At 37.3% G+C, this 24631-nt stretch overlaps 1 protein-coding gene across 1 annotated transcript in view; it reads left to right on the top strand.

Annotated features, from left to right (window-relative positions):
* The window catches only part of NEK7 (NIMA related kinase 7), a 74219-nt gene that overhangs the window by 26161 nt on the left and 23427 nt on the right, over positions 1-24631 (top strand). Inside the window, exons 4-7 of the mRNA XM_005140958.3 lie at positions 3251-3313; positions 3853-3963; positions 18295-18403; positions 20715-20822. Of these exons, the coding sequence (XP_005141015.1) occupies positions 3251-3313; positions 3853-3963; positions 18295-18403; positions 20715-20822 (391 nt within the window). The remainder of the gene's footprint in view (positions 1-3250; positions 3314-3852; positions 3964-18294; positions 18404-20714; positions 20823-24631) is intronic.

The raw sequence follows: 24631 nt of genomic DNA, 5'->3' as shown, positions 1-24631 counted from the left end.
TTGGAGTTGTCTATGTCTGTAACATTTATAAGGAGTATTCTTATCCGGCTATTATCTGGAGCTTAGCAGAAGTGTGAAGCTTCAAGATGTGCCGCTACACTTGACACTTTTTCCCCTGCTCCGCCATACACACCTTCATTGACTGTTTTGGGGAGAGGGGGGATATACAGTTTTCCATTTGCTGGTCTTTTATGTTACAGGGAAAGTCAATTTCAATCTGATGTCTTCTAAGTATGCTGGAGGGAAGGAATGCCATACAGAGGGACCTTGTGAGGTGGGCTGATGCCGACCTCATGAAGTTTAGCCATGCCAAGTGCAAGGTCCTACACCTGGATCGGAGCAATCCCAGGCACAGCTACAGGTTGGGCAAAAAGGAAATTCAGAGCAGCCCTGTGGAGAAGGACTTGGGGGTGTTGGTCGATGAGAAAATGAACATGAGCCGGCTTCAGTGTGTGCTTTCAGCCCAGAAAGCCAACCGTATCCTGGGCTGCATCAAGAGGAGCGTGACCAGCAGGTCAAAGGAAGTGATCCTTCCCCTCTACTCTGCTCTTGTGAGACCTCACTTGGAGTATTGTGTGCAGTTCTGGTGTCCTCAACATAAAAAGGACATGGAACTGTTGGAACAAGTCCGGAGAAGGCCACGAGGATGATGAGGGGACTGGAGCACCTCCCATATGAAGACAGGCTGAGAAAGCTGGGGCTGTTCAGCCTGGAGAAGAGAAGGCTGCGTGGAGACCTCATAGCAGCCTTCCAGTATCTGAAGGGAGCCTACAGGGATGCTGGGGAGGGACTCTTCATTAGGGACTGTAGTGATAGGACAAGGGGTAATGGGTTGAAACTTAAACAGGAGAGGTTTAGACTGGATATAAGGAAGAAATTCTTTCCTGTTAGGGTGGTGAGGTGCTGGAATGGGTTTCCCAGGGAGGTTGTGAATGCTCCATCCCTGGCAGTGTTCAAGGCCAGGTTGGATGAATCCTTGGGTGATATGGTTTAATGTGAGGTGTCCCTGCTCGCAGCAGAGGGTTGGAACCAGATGATCTTGAGGTCCTTTCCAACCCTAACTATTCTATGATTCTAAGTACTTCCTCAGTTGATGTGTATCTAGAACTTTCCTAAGTGTTTCCTGATAAAAATTCATTACAGTCCTTCATGACTGTACCAAACACTAGCACTTTAATCTATTGTCAAAAAGGTTAATGAGCAATGTTTTATTATTCTTTTTGTTCAGAGTTGAGATCTATAACAGATGCAGTCTACTTCACCTTCATCACTAAGTTTCCCAGCCTTAATTCATAAACATTTCTTTTCCATCAATGTTATTGATCTTTTAATACTTGTAATTTTATATATAGCACTAACTTTTTTCTCCTACTACATCTGAAATTGCTTTATTTCTCAGTGTTAGCATCCCTTTCTTGTGACTAACCCTGCTGTGTTTCTCAGGCTTACGTGTTTATGTTATCTACAATCTTCTTGAATAATTGCTTCTGTTTACTTCCCATCATCCTGGTGCTAATATACCAGTAGTTGTGGAATGGTTTACTCCCTTTCTTGTTAGGTTGCTTTATTTTCTTTCCTCATCCCCTTTTTCTTCGTACTATTTACAAGCTTGGCATTTCAGTTTTTGACTTTGACTTGTCTTTTCCCCAAAGTGAATCTTGTATCCAGTCAGGCCGTTTTTTCTTATGCTGGCTTTGAAGACAGAAGATTGGATGTCTGAAAGGAAGTAGTGGCTAGCACATGTGTGTTCTTTAAGGACTGTACTCCACGCATGGAATCCCTAGACTCTGACTTCGAGGAGGAGAATGACAAGCTTACTGTAAATAGTGGCATAGAAAATGAAGATGAGGTTTAGCAGATCATATAGGAACTTCCTGTTTTGTTTGATCTTTTAGGGGAGGGTGGAAGAAGGTGTGGGTTACATGGGCAGTTATGCAATCAGTTTCAAAGGTGACCTCTTTGCAGACATTGAGTACTCAGTGCTGTGAAGCCTTATTTTTGTTTCTGGAGTTGGTGGGAATATATGAAATAGAAGTTGTCAGCTGTTGAGCTTTTGATCATTTTGAGCTGATGGAACCAGTTATCAATAATCTTCACAGCACATAATACATCTTTTCCTTGAGACTATCTTAGAAAGAAAAGTGCATTAAAAAGATACAACTGGAAAAAGTAATTTCATAAATGTAACGGCAATTACTAAAACTCACAGTACGTGTCTCTTACTCTTCTCTGGAAATGGATATCTTGAAATGTAATATTATGCAGACCACGCAGGACTTGATGGTTTGTTTTGTTTCTTTTAAGATTTATTTATTCAGAAAGTAATTTGAAATGACAGGAGAAGGCCTCCTTGAAGAAGTAACATTTTGGTCATTTCTAAGGGAATTAGTTGGTGGCAGTATACATCTGAGCAAGTGAAGTGGGAAGGAAGCCCAAAGGTGGGTAAAAAAAGGGACTAAAAATAGTCAATTAAATATAAATTTGTAGAATGTGGACAAGGAATAATAGCAAGAAAAAATTACTCCAAATATGAAATTAGTGGAATGTAATGTGGTTAACTGGAGGAGGCAAAAACGAGATACATTGCAAAGTAATTTGGAGCAGATGGAAGGCAGAAAAAAATGAAGAGCAGAGATATCCAACTGTAAAAGGCTGTAAAAGTCAAGGTGACAGATGAGGGCTTAGAAAAAAGTGCAGTAGTAAACAAATTACAGAAACCAAGTCACTTTGCTTGCTGAAGGGAAGGAAATGGGAGAGAAAGAATTGGAGGTGACAATGCAATTTTGATCCTGAGAGAGGTGAGTGAAAATATGCATTATTTAGAATAGAAAAAGAAGACTATAGCAAGAGAACAGTGAAAAAAGGTATGCTCAGTAACTAAAAAGAATCAGTTTGTGATAATGGTGTGGCAGGAATAGGAGAGATTGCTGAGTTTTGGGTTAAAAACAACTTGAAGAAGGAAATGTGCTGAATTATTGCAGTATGTTTGAACAGATATGCAGAGGTGGCAATTAGTCATTGGGAAACTTGTACTTATATTGGACTTGTTTCCTGTGAGGGGGCTAAAATAATTGATCTAGCAGTAAATCAGTACATCAGAGCATTAGGGGTATTTCTTATAGCAATGGTATGCCTTGCCCATGATACGCATAACTCTGATTGCTTTCTGTATGCTATGGAATAATGATAATGATTGTTCTATTTGCTCTGTTTTTTCACTGAATAAAAATGTCTTCTCTCTTGTGCATAGATATTTGATTTAATGGATGCCAAAGCCCGTGCTGACTGCATCAAAGAAATAGATCTTCTTAAGGTAAAAGATTTGTTTAAAAATTTGCGGCCATCATATAAGCACATTATTTTTCATAGATATACTGGAGGTGTCCACTTGTAGGGTTTTGATACATTTCACTTAAGGAATTTTGTAACATTTATAGCTTTAAAAGTTAACATTACGAAGTAAATCCTATAGAAAAAAATGGATGACTCCTAAAGTAGAAGCTTCTGCTGAAACCCACAGTGTTGTAAATAACTCTGTTCTGTGTACAGTAAAGTACTGATTTTAAAAGTTGGCTTTGCCTTTCAAGTAACAGTGAAGCATACTATTGAATAGATACATTGAAGCAAAATCCTTCTAAAATTGAAGGTTCAGTCATGATGTTGACTCTAAAATGCCATCATGTTCTTGCAAAAGTACTTAATCAGTAAATGATTCTCATAAACATCCACTTTTTGTGTCACACTGAAATAGATTGAAGGGGGAGGGCTTTGCCTAAGTGAGAATGTTTCTTTTTGTCAGATAGATAAGGAATGCTCTGCACTAAACTGTGCATTATTATTCTGCTTTCTTAGCAACTGAATCATCCAAATGTAATCAAATATTATGCCTCATTCATTGAAGACAATGAACTGAACATAGTGTTGGAATTAGCAGATGCTGGAGATCTTTCTAGAATGATAAAGGTAGGTGTTAACTTGAAAAAATTAAAGCCTGTAGTGTTCAACTTCCTTGGATTGTCATTCTGTGTGCTCAACACTGGATGAAATGCAGTGAAAATGTCAGGAACTGTGGAGAAAAGTGGAGTGTTTAAACTGACTTTTGTGTGTCCCCAGTGTTGATGCTTATGTAAGTATTTTTTAACACTGTTGCCCCAAATGTAAGTGCAGATGGAGACATAAATAGACCAAAATGATATCACTGCTGGGGAGAAGGGGAAAGAAAACCCAAAAGGAAAACAAAAAGCCCTGAATAAACAACAAGAAAACCCATCCAGAAAAAAACCCAAACTTGTAAAGAAAAGTACTGTCACCACCTTTTAAATCAGTGCATTTTGACTGCCTTCCTGATTTTCAGCACAACTCTGTTTTGTCTTCCAATATGCTATCCCCTTTAATGATAGTGAAAGCAGAGGAGGGCTGGCTTCATAAGGTAGAAGTTTCTTCTAGATCTTGAACTTCAACTGCTAACCACTTTAGCAACAAAGATTAAAATGAAAAGAACTGCATTATTTTATAGGTCTAGTTGAATATTTCTTTATCTTGAGACTAACAAGCATTCTGAAAATACATTTCATATTTGGTTGAAGTCGCACGCAGTGAACTTAAACAAAATGTGGTTGTGCATTATGGGTTAGTTGCTTTCTTTTACAGTTCTTAAGTGTTTGTGTTCTAGTTAATCGTGAAAATTTATCCAAGTGCCAGTGTAAAAGCTTTGTATTCTGAAACTTACACTAACTTTTAGTTATCTGTCATCTGACAACTACTGCTCTCTTTGCCTACCCCGTTTTGCACTGGGTCTTGGTGTCTTGGTTTAACTATGTCCCTTTGGTGTGCTCTTCTGTGTTCACACCAATGTTATTGTTGTCAATGCAGGGTAACTCTGAGAACAAATATTGCCTGTCGATTAGCATTCACTCACCAGCAGCCAGGCACAGGATGGAGTTATGCTGTTTTGCTTAGGATGTACATGAATGGAGAATGTTAATTTCTTCATTAATGACTTACATACTGATTGGGTTTCTTGTTTCTTTTTTTTTTTATTTTTAGCTTTTGAAGAATATTCCCTTTCAGATGGATAATTGTGAGGCAGGACAGTAAAAATTTGATTCTTAACAGGTTGACAGCATTCTGTTAATATTTATACCCAAATCTGATATTTTTTATTATTCTGTGGGCTTACATTTCATAAAACATGAAGGAAGGTTTGTCTTTTCTTTTGAATGTTCAGTTTTGACACAACAGTTATTAATATGAGTACTGTGTGACAGATTGCCTTATGGTATGTCTGGTCTTGTGACCCATTGAAGCTTTATCTTTTTCCTCTGCTTTTTTTATTCCCTTTCCCCTTTGCTTTCTTGGGTTTTTTCCTCTGCATTTTTTTTTCTTTTTATTTTCCCCCTTTTAAATCCAATGTGTGAATAATGGCTTCTTCAGTGCGGTTGGCCTCATTGTCCAAGTCAGTGGGTATTTCTTACAGCCTCAATCTTGGAGGCACTTTGTGATTGTCCTCCTAACACAGGGATCATGTTTAATGTAGCAAACTTAGATTGCTGTTTGATGTTAATGACAGCCTATCAGGCTATTATTAAATATGTATGAGGTGTCACAATGCACTCTGTCTTCATGCTGCTGGTGGAGGAAATGGCTTGGTAGACTGCTTGGATGGTATGATTTGAAATGTGGGATGTATCAGTTATATTGCATTTTGTAAAGAGGTATTCTAAAAACTGCCTGAAAAATAAATGATATGTGGAAACTTCCTAGCAGAATGGCTGCCTGTCACACTACTAAGACAAGTAACTATGTTTTGTTGTTAAAACAAACAAACCATGCTATGGCTATAGCATTCTTGCTAGAATGCTGTTCTGAGTTTGGTGGAAGATGCAGAGGTATCCCCAGAGGAGTGTCTGGGTGCCAGGCTTGTTTGTGATTTGTAGAAAAGATCAAGCATACTTTTTAATTTGTAGGTGACCACAGCTTGAGTGACACTGAAACCAATGTTAATGTGAGGGAAAACTACTTAACTAGTTTACTTAGGTATTTGTTATGATGTTATTGGCACATCAAAGAATACTTACAAAGCTGCTGTACCTCACAGTGCACCTTAATGAATTCTTTAGTTCTTGCCTTAATGAACCACATACTTGCTGCCCAGCTTTTGTACCATCCCTCTTGTTACCTGTGAATAATACTCTCTTTGTCCCTATTGAGTAAACAGCTGAGGAAAATCACTTGATGCATTCATATGGATTCTAACAGAATTCATAGAATCTGTTGATTTAAAAAAAGAAGGGAAGAAAAAGCAGCTGTGCATTGCCATTTACAGATGCCTCTGATTTCATTCTATCTGATGTGTTCTGTGTCTTTATGTATGTACATACACAGTTTGAATTCGTTTCACTTTAATGTTTTCTTTTTCCTTGTCACAGGGAGATATTTCAGTACAGCCTCCATTTGCAGAAGTGAGGGGATCCCAAATTGAGGATTCCTTATCTCACAGCTTTTAATGGTGTGGTAGAATTTTTGGTTCATGGCATGTCAGTAATACTGAATGGGAAACATGATCAGTGAGGGGGAAATACTTGCATTTGAATTGCACTTGGTTTTGCACTGGAATATGTGCCTCAGTACTGTGTAAATGCTGTGTAGGGATGGTGAAAGAAGGAAAAATTATTGATTTTCTGTATCTGTGGCTGCTGAATACTGTTACATCAAAGATTTTACAAGTAAATGATTAGTAACTACTGTGCTAGTTCCCTGTTGCTTATGGCCTTTTTGCTGGAATCTGTGGTCTCTGCTATGGACCATAGTGATAGTACGTGGCTATTAAGGTTGACGGTTGTTCGTGAGAAGTCCTGTTGTTACCTTGTAATACTACCTCCTTTTGCAATACAAAAATGCATTGAAAGGCAGGTTTAGAGATTGATTCTTTTTCTTATTAGTTGTGGTTCACCACCACAAAGCAAAAATTGTTCTGTAATAAGCAGATGATTCAGTAAAAACAACTGGTTAGTCAAGTCTGTGCTGAAGATGTTGATACAAGAGAATAAGAACTATTTTGCAGGATAATTAGTATATTATTATGATTAACTATGAAGTTATTAGGCTTATAAGAAGGGGTGTTATCGATACAAAAATGTGTGGTGGGCTTTTTTTCTTAATCAGCAATTCTAGATCTACTTAATTTCTGCAGATATATTTTTTTTGGCAAATAATCTTACCACACAAAGCCCTGCACATTTTAAAGTGAATATGGCATACAGATCTTAAAAATAATAATGTTTTGGGAACAAGCATGGAAGCTTTCATGTGAAGTCAGGAATATCTTTACAGTGCTCTTAACATGAATAGCAAATAATGTGAATTCTACAAAATGTCACCTACCCACTTCACCTGCTCTTCAGAGAATACTTTTTGTGTGTATTAAAAAAAATCCAAACAAAACAACAACCCAAACAAACCTATAGATAGCTCTGTAAAATAAGACAAATACTTTAAAACATCTCATCAATATGAAGTTCATATTGGTATCTCAGGTTTCTGTAGTTGGGAACAGTGAATTCTGTGTCCTTAAACATGCTTGGCTTTTATAGTACAGTTAAAATACAGGGATAGTAACTTCTTTCCAAGCAGCTGGCACATATCTAAATTGCTTGTTGCAGTAGCTGGAGCTCTGTTTAGACTTGTTTGAAATCTCATTGATTAGCATTCTCAGGTTTCACCAGTGGTGAATATTTTGGGCTTCACTATGTGAAATTGCATCAGACAATTTCTCCTCTCTGCATGATCTGGGATGCAGACCCTTCCTCTTCTCCCCATGCTAAAATACATTAGCAGTGATTTTTGTTTTGGAACTTATTTGCAGTACTCCAGGGTTGACTTAACTTGCTGTGCTGCATTATGGAATAGCCCACCATTTTTTTAAGCGTGGAAGCAATTGTAGCGTCAGCCATTGGCAGCTTTGTCAGCCTAGGGTGCTGTTCCCACCTGTATGAAGCAACCATAACTCTGTTGCAGGATCCCTGTGACTGCATCCCGAGTGTGTTAACTGTGTGAGGTGGCCTTTGGGGATTTATAGACATGTTGCAATGGAGGTGGATTTGGAAGGAGCATAGGGGCACTTGGTAGTTATTACAGTCTGACCTATCTTAAGTGTTCAGTGGTGTTTGTGAGAATGGACAGCACTGGATGGAGAGTTATTCACATCATTCTGAACTCAGGTGGTGATAAACTGCAGGTCAGAAACTCCAGCATGAGTTGCTTCTGTGTTCCTTAGCAGTGCTGCTTGCCCCTCTGTTCTTACAGCATGGCAGAGTTGGAGGGTGCACCTATTGCTACGAAAGCTACTTTTTCTGTCTGAACTAGCTGCACTGGATTGCTGAATGCTAATGGTCCATGATTCACCATTTTCAGTGCAGTGAAGCTGGCCATGTTGCTGGGAACGGAAACTTGTGTTTTCAAACTGTTTCTTTATTATACAATATACTGATTTACAACTTTATCAATCATAGGAGATAGGTGCCATTCATGTTTGGAAGGCTGGTGGGACAATTATAATGTCTCCAATGTAGTTTGAACAGCAGTGTTGGAGAAGCTGTGTTCTGCTGTGCACACGTGTACAGCATGACAGAAACACTGCTTGCTGTTGGGGAAGCAAAGATTTAGCTGTGTAAGAATGTTTGTTAAAATACAACAATTAGGTATAAAATACAAAAATACAACATGAAATGCTGCATGACAGCTGTCTGCTTGAGGGTGTGTGTTTCCAAAAATCTTGTATGATTTAGTAGGCTGCTTAGGAAAAATATGATGATGTTTTGAGATGTATGTTTTTCATTCTGTTTATTTATTTTAAAATATAACAACCCTTGTATCTGAAATATTGAAAGCTGCTTGTGCTTTGAAACAGGCTTAAAACTTGGAAAAGGGGTTTTTCTTACAATAATGGCTGTGAAAACTCACCTAAAATTAAATTCTTCTAACACAAGAGTTCATAGGTGATTAAGAGAAATTGCTGGAGCACAGCAGTCAAAGTAGAAAATTTCTGTACATATAGAGCTGCATGAACCTCTTGCATCTCCTCGTGCTGACAGCACTGTATACTACATGAGTGACTATGAGTGCTTTGACCTATAGTACAGGTGATTCAAATGGCTTTGCTTGAAATAGCTTTTTCTGGATGCTTTGGGTGGGCTGAAGCTTTCCTGTCTCTCAGGGGGTATTTATTCTTTTTAGCAACACAAGGAAGGGAGTACTCTGAGATTAATGTAGAGAAGACAAAAGGCTAGGTAGCCAGAAGAGTAGGCTGGGACAAGCAGCTAAGTGATCCTTAAGGGGGAAGAGAAACATCTGATTGGGAATAGGGAAGACAAGTGGATTGCTGGTTAGCAGTTTTTGACAGAAGGTAGACTGGGAAATCTTACTCCTCAGCCTTTACTGCCTTGTGTTGTAAAAGAATGCGTATAAAAGTAATGGATTGGGAAACTATGGAATGCGAGTCCCAGTACTGGACTTGAGCACAGTGAGAATAGAGAAAAGTTGGTGTGTTGCCAGAGAACAAGACAGATTGGGCAAGGGTATTAGAGACAGACAAACTGTCTGCCAGCAAGGAGGGAGCCTGGATGGGATAACTCAGACCGGCTAGGAACAGGTTGCTATTGCAAAAATGGGATTAAGTGACAGAGGTAGGAAAGGAACAGGTCTGGGATGGGGGCGCATAAGAGGCAGGTTGTGTAGAAGTTACAGATCAAATACAGAGGAAATCATAGAATGGTTAGGGCTGGAAGGGACCTTAAACATCATCCTGTTCCAACCTCTTTGTCACAGGCAGGGACACCTTCCACTAGACCAGGTTGCTCAAAGCCTCATACAGCTTGGCCTGGAACAGTTCCAGGGATGAGGCAGCCACAACTTTTCTAGGCAACCAGCTCCAGTGTCTCACTACTCTCACAGAAAATCATTTCTTCCTACACACAATGAAGAATGTGTCCAGTAGCATGCTGCCACATTGAGTGTGGAATGGGACTCAAGGTTCAAGAGTGTTGCTGTTCTGCTGCTGTTGGCAAATGGGAATGAAGTCCACTGGCAGTACCCATCCATTACCTGCTTGAAGGATGGTACTCTGTTGTGCAAGTTACTTAGTTGCAATACTAGCTGTGGCTCTAAAAGTGCTAGGTTTGGTAAGCTGTGCATAGCCTGAATTCCTGCAGGTATTTTTTTTTTTTTGAATCTAGGGAATTGCTTATAACCTAAGGAAGCAACACTGAATCTGCAAAACCAAGCATTCAAAGGCTAGAAATTCCTACAGCCAAGTGTCTTGAACTCCAGCAAATTACAGGTTTCTGTCTTCTTTGAAGAACCACGGATCTATTTCGTGTTAATGGTGCAACTATTCTGGGTAGAAATCATGATGCAGTACATGCACTACCATTTGTTGCATCTGTGATGCCTTCTTTGCTGCAGTGGCTGTTTTCAAGGTGGGGAGTTCAAGAAAGGTAAAGGTTTCATGGTTAATACAGTTGAATTGTCTCCTGAAGACAGTTCTTTCTTACTGTTTGTGGTACTGTTCCGAAGAGATACTGTATAAAGCACTTCAGTCACTGTTTTTCAGTGGGAATTTTAATTGCTTGTTCTGTATTTTTGATATCAGGGCTAAAACTCTAGGGTTTGATTTGTAGAAGTATTGAATGTTCACAGCTTCATCTGTTCTGAGTGGAAACTGTGCTTTGAAGATGAACTGTTTCATAAAGCAGCATAAGTACGAGGTGCTTAAATTAGTGCTAGAATTAATTAATGCTTTTGATCTTAATTCCTTGCCCCCATTCTAATCTGTAAAATGGGGATAATACTACCTCATTGTTTCTAAGGCTGTTTGTGAAGATAAACTTTGCCGAATTTATTTTATTAATTTGATATTCCAATTATACATACTAGGAAGCCAGACCCCTCCCTGAAATTATATTTAATAATAGGTTTCGAATAGTGCACCATAAATAAAGCCTAGAGACATTTTCAAGCTGCTCATTAGCTGAGTGTCATGAATGAATGAGAAAGGGGTCCTTTGACACGAAGAACACTGAATTGAAAACTGCATGCATGGGCACACACTCTGAAGGGGAAGAACTTATGGTGGCTTTAGTTCTGAGATCTTTCTTATATGTGTATTTATATCCAAACAGTTGACATCAGGTTTGTGGAGAAAGTATTTTTAAAGTAGGGTTTTTTTGCATGTTTGTGCGTTTTCTTTTCATGATACTGACTTATCCATGTCTGTAAATGCCAGTTTTAAAATGAGGAATGTGGTTCTTTTGGCTTTCAGCAGTATCTGTGTCTCACTTGCGCTCTTTTCTTTTTCCCATGACTGCTAGATTTTATTTAAAGAACAAAAAAGCCCACTACCCCCACCCCAGTACCAAGCCTCCTGACTCATACTCCTTTTGTTTAGCATATGGTTATGTTTTATAACAGAACAGCTTGGCACCTTGCTGAAGCTACATCATTGATAAATGTTAAAAGCGTCAAAATATTTTTTCTCAATTTTTTTTCACATTCTGTATCACCTTTACTTTTAGCTTTTTTGTGTCCTCATTTTTGAAAAGACTTTCAAAAGATAGCGTGTAGCTTCAAGAAGCATGTGGTATAATAGGATACTGTAACACAGTATGTGCTAATTACAGATCAAAGCTGAATTATTTTTATGTGCCTTTTCCTAAAGGAGAAACCAGGGGCTTTGAATCAGTCAGGCTAAATTTTGCCACTAGCCTTTATTAAAGCTGCTAAGAATCTTCTTCTTTAACTTTTTTATCTCTTGTAACTAAAAAAATAGTGCATCCTGATTCAACTTTGTGTATATGCCAACTGTGTAGCAGATAAAAAGGGAAGGCTGAATGTTCACAGGGGAAATGGCCCCGCTGCCGATGGAGCTGTGAAGTCCTTAAAAAAAAAAAAAGCCAAGGTCTAGAGCCCTGCCAAGCTGGGAGAGCTGGTTCTGGTAAGCTTTTGCTGCCCATATATGTGTGTTACTGAGGGGTCTGACTGGTGCTTTACTGTCACCTTTGCTTTCAACCACAGCTAACTGGAATGAGAGCAGTGGCAGTGATTTGCCATTTGCAAGTTAGGTACATGTGCTGGTGGAAAGGAAGCTGACTGGTCCTGCAGTATATGACCAGTGGGGTAATTGGACTGGGTAAGTGTCAGGCAGCCACCTTATTTTTTCTGTGAATCAGTGACTGGCTGTGTCTGCCACTGGAACAATGAGAGTAAGTGGGCAGATTTTTTGTTAAAATAATTAGACTATCAACACTGTTTTGTCTCGTGGGCAGTCCCCTTCACAGATGTCACGCTTGAAACTATTGTGTAAGCTGACTGGTTGTGCTTGCAGAGAGTAGTGGTATCAGTCAGCTATGAAAAATTAACTTGATGTAATAGTGTGTAATAGTTGAACTTCATTTAAGTATTACACAGACTGTTCAAATAGCTCTAATTAAGGGCAGAAATGCTTGGGGTATTTCATCTCCATTTTGCCCACTGGTGCTAGAATTGTTTCACTCCATAAACCCTAAAAGAGCAGGGAGAATGGAAAAATCTTGGAAGTAATAGTTCTATGGGCTTTTCTTTTTACAAATGCCCTGCTAACAATACTTGGAGGTTTTTCACACAACTGTTTTTGGAAAACCTGCAGTGTCAGTGTTTGTGCTACATAAATAACTTGGTGAGATGGAAGAGAGAAGAATTTGTCTGCTTTATTTGTAGAAAAAAGACAAACAGGTTAAGATGGTAGCCTCTGTATTTACTGTGTCATGCTGTTGCTTTTTATTTGGAAGTAGGGTTAATGATTCAAGCACGAGTTTCAGCTCTTTATGCTGTACCAGTTTTCCCAAGGGGGTTTATTGGAGAGAGATGCACGTAAATAAATACTGTTGAATTTAAACATATGGCTGTGAGTTTTAAGAAGCCCCATTCATGGGTGACAGCAGAGACAATGAGAATGGTGCAGTACTGAAAATTTTATTTTAGTGGCTCAGCAAGTAGATCTGATTTCAGTAGGTGATCTTCATCTCCGAACACTGGATGCTCTTTTTTGCATGGGCAAAAATATTAGGTGGGACAGAGTGGCTGTAGGTTAACTACTTGGAAGGGAAAAATAAAATGAATCCCTACAAAAGCAGTTGGATAAAAATATGTATAAATAAGTGACTTTGTTCAGAGCTTTCTGAGAAATCTGCATTTAATCAGGAGTCTTATTAACAGTCCCATTAATAGATTATTAGCATGAAAGAATATACTAGAAGAGGAAAATACAAGAATTTTGACTTGGGTTTTCTTACAAGGCTTTCTATTTCTTATACGTAGATGTCTTTATTTTGATTATGTGTGAAAGAAGATTGTGTTTGAGAAGATGTTTCCATCTCGATTCTTTGGTGCGTTTGTGGTGGTTTTTTTAGTTAGTTTAGGGAAGACCATAGTGTAATTCTACTAGTATCCTTCTGATGCTAGTAGGTACTTCTGTTAGCACGATTATTTTGTGCATTAGGTTTTGTACTATGTCTTACGCTTTTGTGCAATTGATTTAATCAAGTTATTTGGCATATACTAAGACCACTAACAGAGAAAGACTGAATTTATTCTTTATTTTTTAAAAAATGCATTTTTTGATGGATTCTGGAAGAGAAAACTGTAACATAAGCAACTGTAAATCAAAAGTGGAAAAACATCCGGTTTGTTTTTAATTAATTTTTTAGTCTCTTTATTGGTCAAGTACTTCTTAGTTTCTGTGTGTTCAGTTGGTAGATGACAAATAATTTGGATTTTTAAAATATTTCTTCTATTTTTACAGTTAAGAGACAGATGCTACTCTTCAAATGTAGGCAAATTTGTGATCAGACTGGATGAATGAATCAAGATGTGGTGAAAAGTTCTATTTGTGTTTTTGCATAGAAAGCAAGAAAAAATAGCAGAAAACTTAGAATGGTCTAAAGAGGTGGGCAGCTTGAATTCATGAATACACAGAGCCAGGCAAAACTCCAGGGACACTGCATTCCTATTAGAATTATAGCACCTTTTAAATAGGAATTGCCATGTAGAAACTTAATTTCTATATACATGAGTCTCTGATCTTCAAAATGCAGAGATGTTGAGGTCCATTTTCACTGGTCTATCTTTTGACCCTGTGTTCCATTGCCAGTTCTGCTTTGTTTTTGTTGTATTCACAATGAGAACTCTTGCTCACACTTCTGTAATTTCCTATTGCAGCTGCCTGACCTACTCATTCCTCTTTTTTTTCTGCTAGACCACATTAAAAATGACTCCCAAGAAAACACAAGCAGAAGTGTCCCAGAACTTCATTGTGTGTTATTTGGGAGTTCCTTGTAATAATCCTTTCTGTGTTGCTTACCTCTTGATGACGTTCGGATTTATTCTAACAAGTTTGTTTAAAAAACCAAAACAACTAAACAACAAAACTGCCAAAAACCCCCAAAACCACCCCCATCTTAAAACCAAAGCAGAACACTATATTTTTATAAGCTGGAAGTGAAGTAATGGGAATAGACAGATGCAATCGAGTTTCTCATCAAACCATGAAAGAAAGTAAAAGGAATCTAAATAAAGCAAGGCAATGATCATTCTTATTTTACTTTTCCTCCAAATCCTCTCTTTATTTTTGTTTTTTTTTTTTTTTTTTTTTCATAAAAGTATGTTCCTCCCCCCTCTCCATTCACTGAGGTCTCCAATTGCACTGAAATCATCCATCCTCACTGTTCTTTACTCATCAGCAGGAAATCCTTAATTTTCTTACAAAAGTGAAACATAGTCCTTTAAGAGTATTCTCTGGACTGTGCTTGTTAAGCCTAGATAAGACCATTTGCTAATTGCTGTCACTTTTGCTTTTAGAATTCGACCTTTAAGGCATCATCTTTAGGAGTTCAGTATAATATCATTCTATGCTTTTATATTGATATAAAACTTTTTTTCCCTGTCTACCTTTTACTTTTTTTTTATCCCTCCCAGAAGCTGAATGGCATGTGCTGTTTAGGTGCAGGGCAACTATATTTAACTGAACTGGGATGGAAACATTTGGAGAATATTTAACTTTTCTTTTTATAATTCATTGGAGAAGCCCAGGAGAATTCTATTTTCCTATAAACAAGCTGTTCAGTCATTCTGTGAAAAAGGACAAAAAGACAAACTGGTGATATAACCTGCCTACCTTGAAGCTTTTTAAGGTGTTTGAATAGCAGATTTATGACCACAAAAATTTCCAGTTGCATTAAATGACTGAATTGCAGTTTCCTCTGTGGTGCCATTGTGAAAACTCTTCAAAATATTTTTTTGAGATTCCATTCTTAAAGACAGAGACAGAAACTTTGTGGGATATGTCTTTTGAAACAAATAATTCTTGCTAGGAGATAGTCTGCTGCTTGAGCATGTCTGGTATTCTCTGTTTACCTGATAAAACACTAGCTTGCAACACTGCCGAAATTTTTAATGCACATGTACAAACAGTTCCTTTTTTGCCCAGTTTCAAGTATGTTGAGAATGATGCTTCATCTGTAACAGGAGTATGTCTTGTTTTTTTTTTTTAATGTTGCACCCTAGGAGGTCAGTGGTTTGAGGAACATCAGGACAGGTGGAAGAAGCAGGATAGTGAAATGTTGAAGATGAGAGTGCTGCAGAAAGCTGTATATATAGAAATACTGTCAGGCTGTATTCCGTGGAGGTCAAATTTGAGCAGGTAATAGCAACTCTTATACAGTGGAAGGTGACTAATAAGTTTGCTTGATTATGTAGACTTTAGGATGCTTGAGACATTAAAGCATTAGGCAGAGAATTAGTTTCAGCATTAACAGTTTGTGGTGCTGCTACACTGCTACAGCGGAGGTTAAAAATTATTGTTTTGGCATCGTCATCTGCACTTTGGCTTCCCCATAGGGAGGGGCAAACCCCACAACCGTTAGAACTGCATTTTGCATTGTGGACTATTTAAAAATGAAGGAGGGTGAAAAGGATCTTGCTTTCAATACAGTTAATATGTGCTATATATATAAATTTAGTTACGCTGTTTGGCATAAAATAGGTTTGACCATCCTTTCCATTTGATCTATATTTCTTGTCAGAAGTTCTAATCAGGAATGGGATTCCTTTTCCTTATTGACTTTTCTCAGAATTAACTCTGCCTGCTGGACTGTTTCTTAGAAACATATAACTTGTTTCAAGAGCTAGTTCTGCAAAATCGGTCTTTTCATCACTGCTTTGGCTGTTGGTGGACAGCAGCTCAAGAAAACATTGAGAATATATATTTTGATGGAAGGATGTAGTGTAATTAGTACAAAAAACAATTTTCGCTGAGTTTATTTTAGGGGTAATTGTTTTCAAACCTATACAAGAGAAAATGGTACCTATTTCTTGTTTAGTTTAAACGTTGTTAGCAAATCTAGCAGCTCTTTTTTTGCATCCTCTTTAGTTGGATAAATTCTACAGGATTAATATCTATGCTTTTAGTCAGGAAAGAGTTGTTATGCAAAATTATTAATGCCTTCAGTAGAGTGAGACTACATTTAAAAATCTGTTATACTTCATGCTTGCACTGTAAGAACTGAAGCCGATTCTTCTAGTGTACAGTCGGCTACAGTGTTATAGATGGCAAATGAATAAAATGTCAAAAGAATGCTTGTACATAAATACTTTAAAAGGATGTTGATGTACTTTAGGTACATTGAAATGGAAATTTGTAATGGAAAATCTTCCTGTTTCAGACATTTTGTGAATGGTGCCTCATCACTGTGCTTAGATTTAAAAAAATTAAATCAGAATGTTTAAATAAAGTACCTAGTTATAATTATGATGATTTCAGAATGCATTTTAAATCAAGGAACTCTGCTTTCATGTGCACATACTTACATGTATTGTGTATTTATTTTTAAATGAAAAGAAACCTGGTCTCCATCTTCCTGTTGACATCAAACAATCCTCTGATATGCAAATCCAGCTATGGGGAGAACAGATACACAGGGTTTGTTTGGATTCAGTCCAACACTGCAGGAGAATTATATTTAAAGAAGTAATTTATATGCTTTGCCTCATTTAAATGAAAATGCATTTTGAAATAATTGCTATAACTAAACACATTTCGGTGAAATGTTATGATCCTTTGTATGACTGATACATTTGGCTATGTTTAGCTTAAAAACATCTTTTTCCTACTCCTGCATGTGTCTCTAATTCATAGATGCATCTGTCAACTTCTCAGTTGCACACTTTAATATAGTATATGAAAATATTTTTATTTTTCCAGCATAATAAATGCTTGCTATATGAACTTTCTTAGGGTGTTCATGTGAAGCGTATGTGTGTGTACATATGCTGCTAAAATAGATGTGTTTTTCTTTCCATCTAAAATTTTTCTAGTATTAATGTTGTATTTCCTTAGTATGTTTAATTTAAAAATCTGTCAAAATGGGATTTTTTTAAAAGAAAAGATTAAATGAGCAGCAGTTTTTCAGTTGTCTTACCTTTAGCTGAAAAATTTAGTGATCACACTTGAATGTTTTAGTATTGGCTGAATTCTGGGTTTTCAGTAGGTATTTTTGGAGGACTGTGTCATTTCAGTGCCTGAATGTAGTATTTGAAGGAGATGTGTATAGCAGAGCATAATTGTGTTTAATGCAGGCTTTAACAGGCCATTGGACTGTGACCATTAATTGGGAATGGTCATTCATACAGGATGGAAGATATTTGAGCAGGAGTTAGCTAACTGTGAAATTGTCAGAAATCATAGTTTCTTTAGTGCCGTTTTATATATAGCAGAAATTTCCAAGACTAACCGGATCAACTCTTCTTACATGATCTTTGTGCTTGTGGGTCACTACTGTTTCTTATTTCTATTTAGAAAATAAATGCATGGAAATCCATGTTGGTGTAAGAAAGTATGTAATTGGGGAAGCTCTGTGGCACATACCATTGTATCTGACCTCTGTTCTGTAGCTGCTTACTCTATGCTAGACTGTTCTGACCGAGTTAATCCTGCACTGAGGATTGCTAAATGGCATATAAATATTTCTTTTGGGGTAGCAGCTTGATTTCATTAATGTCATGCGTGTCTCTGTGTTGACAAGCACATACACTGATGATACATGTGTTAGTATTTAAGGGAGAAGCTTTATGTCAAGAATTTTTGTTAAACTTTTCTCATTAGCTTGGAAGCCTCTATTGTTTTACATAAAGGATTTTCTATCTTTTTCATATGTTTTGTGTAAGTTTTAACTTTTAATATTCAGTGTCCATCCTTTTTTCTTTAAGCATTTTAAGAAACAGAAGAGGTTGATTCCTGAAAGAACAGTTTGGAAGTACTTTGTTCAGCTTTGCAGTGCCTTGGAACATATGCATTCTCGTCGTGTTATGCATAGAGGTAATATAGGATCAATGATAATTTGTCTTAACTAAACTTTTTACTTTGTGAGAATTAAGCTGTTTCAATGCCACTGACAGCAAATAACATCATACTGGAATTGATTTTGGCAGCTGACACATTGTATGTTTTTTTTTGTAACCTTTTTATAAGCAGTGGAAAAGTGTGACAGAAGTTCTTGGTTCTGCATTTGTTGTGGATTTGTGCATTTGTTTGCAGCAATGGCTTGTGATACCAAGGTTTCAAAATAAGTCATAGTACTGTGATGGAGACCCTGCACTGCTACCTCTTTGCTTGGTCAATTAATTTTCTGGCTCTGATTTTCTGTCCTGTTCTTCTGTGTTTTCCCATTCTCTTTCCCATTGCCTGCATTCTTGCAAAGCTATCCATCTATTCTTCTCACCTTTTGCACCTTTTTTTCTTATGAAAGTATTTGCCTCCTGCCATGCTTTTTGGTGATGTATAGGCCCATCTCCCATTCCCTTATCTACTGGCTTATGTCCAGCTATGAGAATTTTCTCCCCTTCTCTGCTTCCCTCTGCTATTTCCAATCTGTGTCAAGTACCTGTGTCCCAACAGCCCTTGTAGATGCCAGCTAATCTGTCAGGTACTAAATCTCTTTTACTCATTTTAAACCTCTCTACTGCTGTCTCCTCTGTATGCTGTCTTCGTTTTACCTTGTAACAGAGTCAAATAAAACAGATCATGGCGTAGCTGCTTCTCACATGTACCATTTCTTTTGCTCTGGAAATCCCTCTGGCTGTGAGTTTCAAGCTGTATATGGGCTATCTCTTTGGGTTCAGGTGAAATTGTGTCTTAGGTTGGTGACTTCCTTCTGCTGGGATGTTAATAGCTGTCTGAAAACAAAAGTCATCTATCTCTGCTGAGCTTTGTCATTTGCAACCAGAGATATTGCAGTCTTCAGGAGATCAATTTAGATGCCTCTGCCCTTGCTAGTAGCTTCCTCTTGCGATTCTTTTTTCCTTTTTCTTCTCCTTTGCCCGTTTGTACATGTATCTGCAATTGCAAAATACCCAAAGACAAGGACATAAAATTACAAATTCTTTCCATAGGGTATAGGTATCTTCCTTTAATGCTTTTATAACTAAACTGGCTTATTTCAGTATATTTTCTTTAAAAAACAGAATTAATTTAAACTCCTTAAACTGAAATACAGTCTTCAGAGCTTCTGGCAAATCTGACAGTTCCATGGTTACACACCAAAGCCAATGACAACTGAATCTATTTTTAAGTTTAGCTGTTTATCAGTATTTGACTGTTAAACAAAGGTGATACAAACTCCTGAAAAGTAGGTCAAATAGCTGCATAACATAATTGTTTCTGTATTCCTCTGTTAGGCTTATAAGCTTTTGTAACTTTTTATTGGAAACCTGAGAATTCTGGTGTGTGAAGGGTTGTTAACCATTCCTTTTACTGTACCCATATCTTACGCAAACAGTAACCCCCTCTTGCCCAAGTTAAGAGATTTGCTTTTTAAGTTCAAACAACAGTGCATTGCTGTTGAGCTGAGTAACACCTTAAGCACGCACACTTGCTAAGCAAATACCAGGTCAGTTTGTTTGGAAGACTAATGGGACAGGTACCTTGTTGAAAATAAAATGAAAATCTTTGCTGTTATCTCTACAGGTTTGGATTAACACTGAGTGTTACTTGTGAAAAATAACTCTAGATATACATAATTATTTTTCTTTGTTTCTACTCGATTAGCTCAATTCCATTCAATTCAAATAACCATTCTCATGAGTTAAACTTGTTTCTTTTTTTCAATGTCTGCTGTTGAAGAGAATCAGTTACCTATGTCAAATAAATAACATCACGCCATTGTGAGTAATCTGATCAGCAAAAGTGATGAAAAATGTTTTACAGTTCTTAAACATTTTTGGTCTGTTACTTAAGACTTAACCTAGTTCTAATGGAAGACCTTATATGTAGCTTATATAAAGTTGTAATGAACTCCCTTTATAAGCTGCTTTGGGTGTGGGGTGAGTGCTGGTGTTTTGATGTTATTGTTTGTTTGCTTGTGGTTTTGTTTGTTTTGTTTTTTGTTTTTTTTTTTTTCTTTTAAACACTTTCCACAGCTCTTGATTTTCTGTTTTTGAGTGATGGTTATGCTAGTAAAATAGTTACTTTGAAATTCTGAATCCCAGACTCCTCTTTCTGAGCAGCACAATCAAATTTTATTAGGATTAGCTGTAAATAAAAGCCTCTTTCAGTCTATTATTAATAGAACAGTAGCTGGTTTTGCAATCTCATTGTGACTTTTAAGTTTATTATTTTTTTCTTCCCCCAGATATAAAGCCAGCCAATGTATTCATTACAGCTACAGGTGTAGTAAAGCTTGGAGACCTTGGACTTGGTCGATTTTTCAGCTCCAAAACAACAGCTGCACATTCTTTGGGTAAGCCTTCTCTGAAGTAGAGGTTTTGGGAAGGTATATTTTTTTTACATGGTGAAAATACTATGCACACTCATGGGGTGGAAGAAGAAGGTTTGGTCCAGCTAAAGCTTTTTTATAATAAAGAAATTTCTATAATATATATGTAATTACATATATATTTAAAAAGAAAGTAATGGTCAGCACCATAGACAAATACAGAGAAGCTGTAACACTTTTCAGTTGTACAGCGCATGGTTTGGTCTGTTATTCCTGCCCCTCCACTCCGCAATGACTTGTTTGAATCATTTAATGTTCATTCTTAGATCAAAACAAGTCTTAATGATAGTACTGTTTTCTAGAAACACTAGGAGAAAATGAGATAGGATGAGGGTAAATGGTTTTAAACTAAAAGAGGGGATATTAATGCTGAATGTGAGGAAAAAGTTTTTTACATGGTGGTGGTAAAGCACTGGCATACGTTGACCAGAGAAATGATAGATGCACCATTCCTGGAGACATTCAAGGCTAGGCTGAATGTAGTTCCAGGCAACCTGATCTAGTTCAAGATGTCCCTGCTTATTGCAGGGGAGTTGAACTAGATGATCTCTGAAGGTCCCTTCCAACCAAAACTATTCCATGATTCTATAAGATATGCATTTTCTTAACTTCATTTGAGCTTTAATCACTATTGGAAATAAAGTAATTCAATGTGCCAGTGTGAGTAGAACTGAAGACATGTTGATTATATACTTCTAAAAAGCTATACAGAGGAGCTTCCCAGTTTTAAGGTAGAGTTTCTCAGTATAAGCTGAGTAAATCAAGGAGAGATCAGAACTGGGCTTTATCAACCATAAAGAATTCAGAAACCAAACAAAAAAAAAAAACCCAAAGCAAACCACATGAATCACGGAAAACTTTTTGAAATACTGGATTTTTTTTGCTAGCACATTACAAAAATAACATTATTAACAAAAAAAATAATAAACTGGGGCACATCATCTATTTCCAAATGAAATTTTCATTTAATTTTCATTTTTTGAGTATCATGTGGAGACTGAGATGATTAAATGGCCTTTAAAGAGGAATAAGTAAAAGTTTGGCAGCTATTTTAAGTTTAAATGTAGGGAATGGACAAATGACAGAATCTAAGAGGATCTCCCTAAAAGAGAAAAGCTTTATAAATAGAGTGGCATCTGCTTTAAAGAGAGGTGTAAGAATTAGTGTTTATGGTAAAGCTGTGGCTTTTTAGTTAAGAAAGAAACCTTTTTTCCCTGCTGAAGTGGCTGTGTTTAATGGTTGCTGCATTCAAGCCTGTTCACTGACTGCAAAGGCTGTGAAATGAACTTTTGGACCCCTCAAGAGTAGAGCCATTGATGGCAGCATCTAGAATTGTCTCCTGTTCCTTATAAAGGGTATTGAGGCAGGCAGAATACCTTAGTGGTACTTGAATATACAGGTAGGTAAAATTAATTCAAATGCTGTCAGTGAGAATCTTTCACAAATGACAGTGACAATTCTGTAATTAGGCATTTAGTTATTTTCATATGTTTGATAAGAGTGCACTGTAAGGAAGATAGTATCTAAGAAAGCCAAGAATGGTTAAGTAATACAGTCCCTGTCTTCAGGCCGTGGGAGGACACACAAAGAATTGTATTTGCTCAGATGGTTCTGTTTCTAATTAGACGAAGAAATATCAGACTTTTTGGATTAAAATATGTTCATTGTATCATCACCTCTTAGTTTAACTTACTCAAGATAGTCCTGGTTTTCAGTACAGTGTGGAAAAAGAGAGGATTGATGTGCAGTATGTTTATATCATATGAGGTGTGGGTGATCCTAGTGTTAACAGGCCCAAAAGCCTATTTTTGTAAGTAAATTTTTGATAAAATCCTTACTTCCCTGTCTTCCAGAAAGCCTTTAATCATGCTTTTGTGCATTTCTGCTTTTTTTTTTTATCATGTTTGGTGCATACTGATACTGGTATAATCAAAACCATGAGTAAATGCTGTAATCTTAATAGGAGTGAGGTAAAACTTGGGCATGGATCTACAGTCTTTCATTAATGAAAAAGTGAAAGGGACAGAGGAGAAGCAGTGAGACCAGACTGGAAATAGGTTTGAGTTCCATACTGAAGTTCAGATATAACCCTACAGATTATCAGATGATAATACTTCATGGCATGGTGTACTTAAAAGTGCTGCTCTCTGCTCTGCTGAAGTAGCCCAGTGGCCATCTGTGGTAGCACTGTGGTGATCTTTGTAGCTGGGTCCTGCTACTGCCTGCGAATGGAAGAAGAATGTAAATGAGGAGTGTGAAGAGGAAGCTCTAAATTCTGATCTGTGGGTGGGACTGCACAAAGAAGGCAAAAGTCGGTTGTGAGAGTAGAAGAGCTAGAGTTCTGAGGCAGAAATAGGGAAGTTAGAGGAAGAAACTGCTTCAGCTCTGGATTATTTTTGCTTGTTGTAGGGGAATGGTTGCCAGGGGACTGAAGACTGAGCTAGAGTTAGGAACAGTGTAAAAACCTCAAGCCTTTTAACTTCGTCTCTTACAAGAGTCAACCAGAGAGTGGGGGATAGGGAGATGGAAGCTTTGTTTCTAATGTTGGATGCTGTGACTTGGTAGAGGAGCTGTTATTTTTTATTTTCCCCAATCTCCTTTTCTCCCATTCCCTCTTACTTACAACCTAATGTCAGAATTCAGCGTATGAAAAAAGCTTTGTTTAGCTGTTAATTTAGGCTACACTGAAGGCAGTGGCATCCTGATTTATCATGTCACTAGCAGGGACCACTTTTTTAAAATGAGGTTTTCTTACAGTTTCTGATACTGGTTTTCCTGTTGTATCTTTCAAATCTGTATCTTTTTATGATTCCATAAACCTTTGGTGTACAAAACCCAGTGAAGTACAAACATATATGCAGCAATTTATACTTGTTTGCAGGCTTTATAAAAATTTCAGTAGCAAACTAAATTCAGGCTTTCAGAGATAAAGAAATGTACTAAAAATTTTATTAGCTACAGCTTCTAACTGCTAATTATGAATAATACTGATTTAATTAGAATACTTGCTGATGGTCCATTTGAAACAACTGGTAATACTGCACTGGTCAGGGTTTTTTTGATGCTCTTAATTCTTTCTCTACAGCTTTATCAAAACAGTAGAATTTTCAGTTATGCCATGTATGTACCTTTTTGAAAATAGAAAATATCTTCTCCACAAATGCAGAAGTGGAGGCATTTGGCATTGTTGATACAATTAAACTTGACAAAATCTCGTTTTCAGAAGACTATATTAAAAAGGGGAAGATGATCCACAAAAGGCTTCTTATTCCTTTCTCTATGACCGTGTGGGAGGGATCTGTTTTTGAGTTTTGTCCTGTTTTTTTTCTGATTTCTGAATGCTAGGCCTTATGCTCTCTGAAATAATCGTTCTGAGGCTAGCTCATGGAAATGTGCATTTTCCCATCTTTGTTAGTCATTCAGTGGATTTAAGGGTAGTCCTTAAGTTAGTCCTTCAGTATTTTAGAGTTTCAATTACAAAAAAAAATCACTTTGGTTCTATAGTATGGTTGTTAGAGAGTTGCAGATTGGTTTCTGCAGTAAACTATTTGCATCATGTACTTAGGTTGCAGATTACTTTGGATGATTGCAGTATTTTAGGTCCTGTATCTGTTGCTGAAGATGAGCCTATGGCTTAGAAATCTCCTACACCTGTATTAAAATAAAGGAGTAACAAAAAAAGAAAAAAATGGAGAATCTGTTGTCAGTGGTTTGTTACCCTCGGTGTTCCATACTGCATCTTAGTTTGTCTTCAGCATGAACAATTCATCTTG

This window comes from Melopsittacus undulatus, chromosome 6 (genome assembly GCF_012275295.1).
Source record: "Melopsittacus undulatus isolate bMelUnd1 chromosome 6, bMelUnd1.mat.Z, whole genome shotgun sequence".
Taxonomy (NCBI): domain Eukaryota; kingdom Metazoa; phylum Chordata; class Aves; order Psittaciformes; family Psittaculidae; genus Melopsittacus; species Melopsittacus undulatus.
Note: the sequence above shows the minus strand (reverse complement) of the source record. Positions and strands in the feature narration are given on the sequence as shown.